Consider the following 5,143-nt stretch of genomic DNA (forward strand, 5'->3'; position numbering starts at 1 on the left):
CCAGACGCCGGGGGGGGGGGGTGCGTTATTACTTAATATTCATTAAGCACTTGACGCACCCTATGGCTTGGAGACTATTCTGCCCATTTTACAGATGGGAAAACAGAGGCTTAGAGAGTCCTTGTCCAATGTCCCCCGGCTGGCAAGGGGCATTACCTGGATTGCAATCTAGGCAGTCTGACTCAAGAACCCTCTAAATGTTGGGGAGATGCCAGCAGGGCCTAGCGGGGAAGAGGAGGACTGGAGGTAGATTAAGAGGAAGGAAAGGGAAGAGGGAAAGTGCAGAAAGAGAAGGGACCTAAAGCCCTGCCAAGCGTAGGCTGAGGTATATAAATGGGAAACAAATTAGAGAGAGGAAGAAAGGCCACCACCTATTTGTTTCTAATTGACCAAAGACGAAAAACACTTAAAAATGACTAACTGCCCTTCCATTTCCGAATCTGAGGTCTCCTTTCTCTGCCCTCCGAGGCTTTCAGAGGGAAGCACTCAGTACCCTGTATCCCAGGGACACACTTATCACAAAGCTTCAAGAGCCACAGCCCCAACGCTTCCCTGCCCATTTACAACCACCGGCTAGGGCTGGCCTGAGGCCACAGAGTTTAAGAGGAAAAGGATCAGCCAGGCCTGTGGGAGTGGTCAATATTGATTCAGTCGTTTATTCATGTATTCAAAAACGGTATTTGACTGCCTACTCCGTCCCGAAGAAATAGGAGCCACCATTTCATGACTCCTTATCTTTTTTTTTTCTTCCTTTATCTCTTTACATTTGTCCCACTTGCCTTTATGTCCAGCCCACATCTGCCTTATTCATTACCGTAATCCCAGGGCCTAGCCCAGTGCTGGCACTCCATAGTCAGGGGTTGACTCAACGACTGAATGAATAGGAACGTTTAATTCTCATGGCAAACCTGTATTGTTGCCTCCCATTTCACACATGGGGAAACTGAGGCTCGCAGAAGTAAACTGACTTACCCAAGGTCACACAGCCAATAGCTGAAATTCAAACCCGGATCTTGCAGGTACTTAGAGAGTCACCCCACCCGGCCAAACGGATTTCATTCATCTCCTTGAAAGCCCAGAGCCCCGAGAGGAGATGGACGCTGGGGCAGCGTGGAAACCCAGAAGTCTGGATTGTGACAGGCGCCTCCCGGGGACTTTCGGGTTTTGGCAGCTTCTGGGAGATGAGAGAGCTGATTGCTTCAGCGTCTGGCTTATCTGGGGCTACACTTGGAAGGGAATGCGTAACAGACACCAAGGTGAGCATTTGGAAGAAAAGGCTGGCTCAATAAAAAGCCCCGGAGAGCAAACAGGGATTTCCATAACCACCTGGCTGGACGGGAGGGAGGGCAGGAGCAGCAGCCAGCCTTCCTTACATGGCCGTGCAGGGCCCGGGACCTTGGGCCTCCGCTCCTAGTGAGACACAAAGGCAAGGGCAGGAGGATGAGCCATTAGTCTCCTCCCCGTGAGCTCTGACACAGATGTGAGTCCTCTGGGAAGTGATGGTTAGGAGTCTGAGAGGTGGGGGAGTGGGGATCTGATGATGTAAGATCATCCCAAAGCAGGTTTCTCTCTGGTTGTTTTTTTTTAAAAAAAACCATTTAATTAGGGGGCCGGCATAAGGTTCCCACCACCTTTCAGCACATCCTTTAGAAAGAAGAGGAAATGGGTGTACTTAATCCACACAGGTGGGTGCCTGTGAGCAAGGTCAATCCATCATGCAGCCAGAGCTCAGACCCAAAATACAAGCCTTGTTTCCCAAAGCCAGGTGGCAGAGGAAGCACAGCCAGGAAATCATGGGTTTCAAACCCTGCCGCCTTCCTCCCCACCAGCTCCAGTCGACTTAGACCTGAAAACCAACTTGTGCTCAGAAGAGGGAAGATAATGAGAAACTAAAGAACCCATTTACAGCTGGGTAGGTTTGTGTTTTTTGTGTTGTTTTTTTTTGGGGGGGGGGGCGCTTTGTTTTTAAAACCTTCTCCATTCTAGAACATGGAGGAAAACCAATAGAACAAATACAAGGATCTCATGGGGCACAAAAATGCCCCAAAGCCCCCCGAGTTTAGCCAAATCCTACTTGTGACGCTCTATGGTCACTGGTGGACAAAAAGTGACAGGTTCCTTGTTTTCAAACTCCCATGCAGCAAATTCTCCACGGAGCCACTGGGCTCCGCAGTGGGCCGCTTTCAAAGAATTAAAACGCAGGAGCCATGAAACTCCACCCAGGGTTCTAACCTGGTGTCGTGGATAGACTAGGGATGAGGGATGCCCATGGGACCTTGAGATTGTGTGCAAATTGTGTTCTCCCTGGGGCCAATGTTTAGCCTGGTGGTAATGTAACAGTTCCTACATTTTCTACACAGTCCTAGAAGAGTGAGGCCACCTCCCTAAACCACCCCCCCCACACACACACACACACCCTGCTTTTTTAAATCACAAAGCCAGTTCCCTGAGGTCCCCTGTGTGGTTTCTCACAAGGGCACTTCTGTCCTGGGGTAATTCCACACTGGATTGATGGGAAGGGACCCCATAGCCCAAAAAGCCCCCCAAAGTGAAATGTCAAGCCCTCTGTTGAGTGGATATGGATGTGCGGCCATAAAGGGACCTGAAACCAGCCACACAAGCAGCTGGTGGAGACCGCCTCTCCCATCAAGACCACCCGCTGCAGGCCCCTCCACCTCCCACCTGGTCTGACCCCTCCCACCTGGTCTGAGCTGTCTCTATCATCACCGCCTCCTCTAGGGTCAGCCCTGTCAACACCTCCGCTCGTCCAGGCACACAGGGAGGATGGAGTCCACTTCGCAGTGGACACTAATTCCCCGAGCACCCTCTTTCCTTGTTGAGATTACAGAGAAGAGAAGGGAGAGCAGGAGAGAGACCAGCAGGAAACCCTGAGCAGACAACTACATCACTTTCTGCTTCAGTTTTCTCATCTCCAAATAGGAAGAACAATGGCGCCCACCCTCCTAAGGCTCTTGGGAAGATGAAATGAGGTAAAATATGAGAAGCACTTGCCCCACCGTCCAGTGAACAGCAACCAATAGGTGTTGTTATTAATAATAATGATGAATATGTAACAATATTATTATTGGTCAAACACAAGAGGGATACAAACGAATCCCACCCACCCCTGGCGCTACCAGATGTCTTGATTCAGGAAAACACAGTGACCAGCACGTGTGTCGGGACACCCCATACACACCTGCACACGCGCTCCCATTTCTAATCCCCGAACCCTTCCTTCTTCAAGGCTGGGTCAGTGTTGACTCCTTCCAGAAGCCAATCCTCCCGGCCCGCTGATACCCATCAAACATTCCAGGCACCAAAACACCCATGTCCCACTGTGCCCTCTCAGTGGGTGCTGGGACATTCTTAGCAACCTGCTGGAGCAGGCAGTGCGGAGGGCAGGGCTGGAATATCCCTCTAGCTCAGTTCATTCCCAGGTGCCTAGCACAGGGTGGGGCAGAACATCAAGCAGGGACTGGCCAAGTCAGAGGGACCCACAGCAAAAATCCGGCAAACACTTCCTGCCTGACCCCATAGAACGCTCCCCACACCACACACAGGCCTCAGGAAAGCAAACACATTTTAATCAATCAAGCTTCAGTTTCTTTCTCTGTAAGGGGGAGGGTGGGGAAGGAATGCCACCCGCTATTGGAACAAATTCCAAAGTTCAAAAAAAAATTTTTTTTTTTCAAACAACAGGGAGATCGCTGTAGCTGTTTCACGTGGCCCAAGATTAGAAGAATAAGCAATGAATTCCCTCAGGGGATGGTGGGTGATTTCTGGCTTCAAAAAGTGTTTCTCTTATTGTTATGATAACTCGCCCAATCAACTAAAATCAAGCGGGAGGAGAAAGCGGTTTGGGAAGAGAAGAAAAAAAAAAAAAGCATCTGGGAATCGGTGAAACCAGAAGAGAAACCAACCTTCCCTTGTTTTCGCCCCAGGGCCACCGTGGAATGAAACAAAGCAGACTCTAGAATTCTGATTATCTCAGCGATAATAAAGCCCCGGAAAGAAAAGAAAAAGGAAAAGACATTACTCCTGGGGAGGAGGTACCACCTGTATCCAAACGTTTTCATTTCTGTGAGCAAAAGCCACAGCTTCATAACTGAGCGGGCTCCCAGCCACCTGAGCTGGTGCAGAACCGGGCCTGGGAGCGAGGGGCCCCCCAATTTTCTCATTAGGCAAATGTAAATACAACCTCTCATACCTGCCTTTCATAGTTATTGTGAAAGGCAAATGATGGCAGGTAAGATAGTGCAAAAATACATGGAACAGTGGCTAAAATATGGCTTGAGATGCTGAGTCTGCCACAGAATAGATGGGCATCTATGGGTATTTAACCTCTCTGAGCACCAGTTTCACCATCTGTAAAACATAAAGGCATTATCCTTCATTTTGTTGTTAGTATCTATATATGATGAATACAACATATCTGTTTTATTAAAGGATCTATTATTAACATATAATAGCAGGAGTTAAATTATTTGGATATTAAAAAGTGTGATACAAATATAAAGTTTTATTTTTCCCCTTTTCCAATTTTTGTTGAAATCTTGTTGCAATTCAGGCAACCTAACTTAGTGACCCTCTTGCCTCAAGTTTAATTCATTCCTCTCTGTGGAAGGAGAAGTACTGGAAATACTGTCATCTATTTATTTCCCTGCTTCTGTTGCCCAGCTCCTTCTTGTTCACTTTTTGCAATGAGTTACCTTATATCCTAATTTGTGGTATAAGGACTTCAGGAGGCCAAGAACATCAAATTTTCTGAAAACCAAGGGAGAAGGGAGAATCCAAGAAAATATAAGCTTATATATGGATACTTAAGACAAGTAAATTATCTACTAGGTTAGGAAGTGGTAAGTGCTATGGACAGCATTTTTAAATGTAGGGCACATGTGTGGAGAGACTAATCAAGGTGGGCCTCAATGAGGAGAACAAGTGAGCAAAGATGAAAAAGGTTGAAAATGAACTACTGGAATATCTGGAAGCCGGAGCTCACCTCTGCCCAGGACTCGGCCTCTCTCCAGGTGCCGCCGGGGCACCGTGAACGTGTAGCTCTCGGCGCCGAAGCCGGGGCGACAGGGCTCCGGCTCCTGGCAGAGCCGCGATGGGACCTGGGGTAGGCGAAAAGTACGGAACC

The 5,143-nt window shown here is 48.5% G+C and overlaps 1 protein-coding gene across 1 annotated transcript in view; it reads right to left on the reverse strand.

Annotated features, from left to right (window-relative positions):
- LOC102763531 (cadherin-1) overlaps positions 1-5,143 on the reverse strand; it is a 79,399-nt gene that overhangs the window by 58,609 nt on the left and 15,647 nt on the right. Inside the window, exon 2 of the mRNA XM_006769827.2 lies at positions 5,003-5,117. Coding sequence (XP_006769890.2) covers positions 5,003-5,117 — 115 coding nt within the window. The remainder of the gene's footprint in view (positions 1-5,002; positions 5,118-5,143) is intronic.

Source organism: Myotis davidii, unplaced genomic scaffold, assembly GCF_000327345.1.
Source record: "Myotis davidii unplaced genomic scaffold, ASM32734v1 scaffold243, whole genome shotgun sequence".
Classification (NCBI taxonomy): Eukaryota; Metazoa; Chordata; class Mammalia; order Chiroptera; family Vespertilionidae; genus Myotis; species Myotis davidii.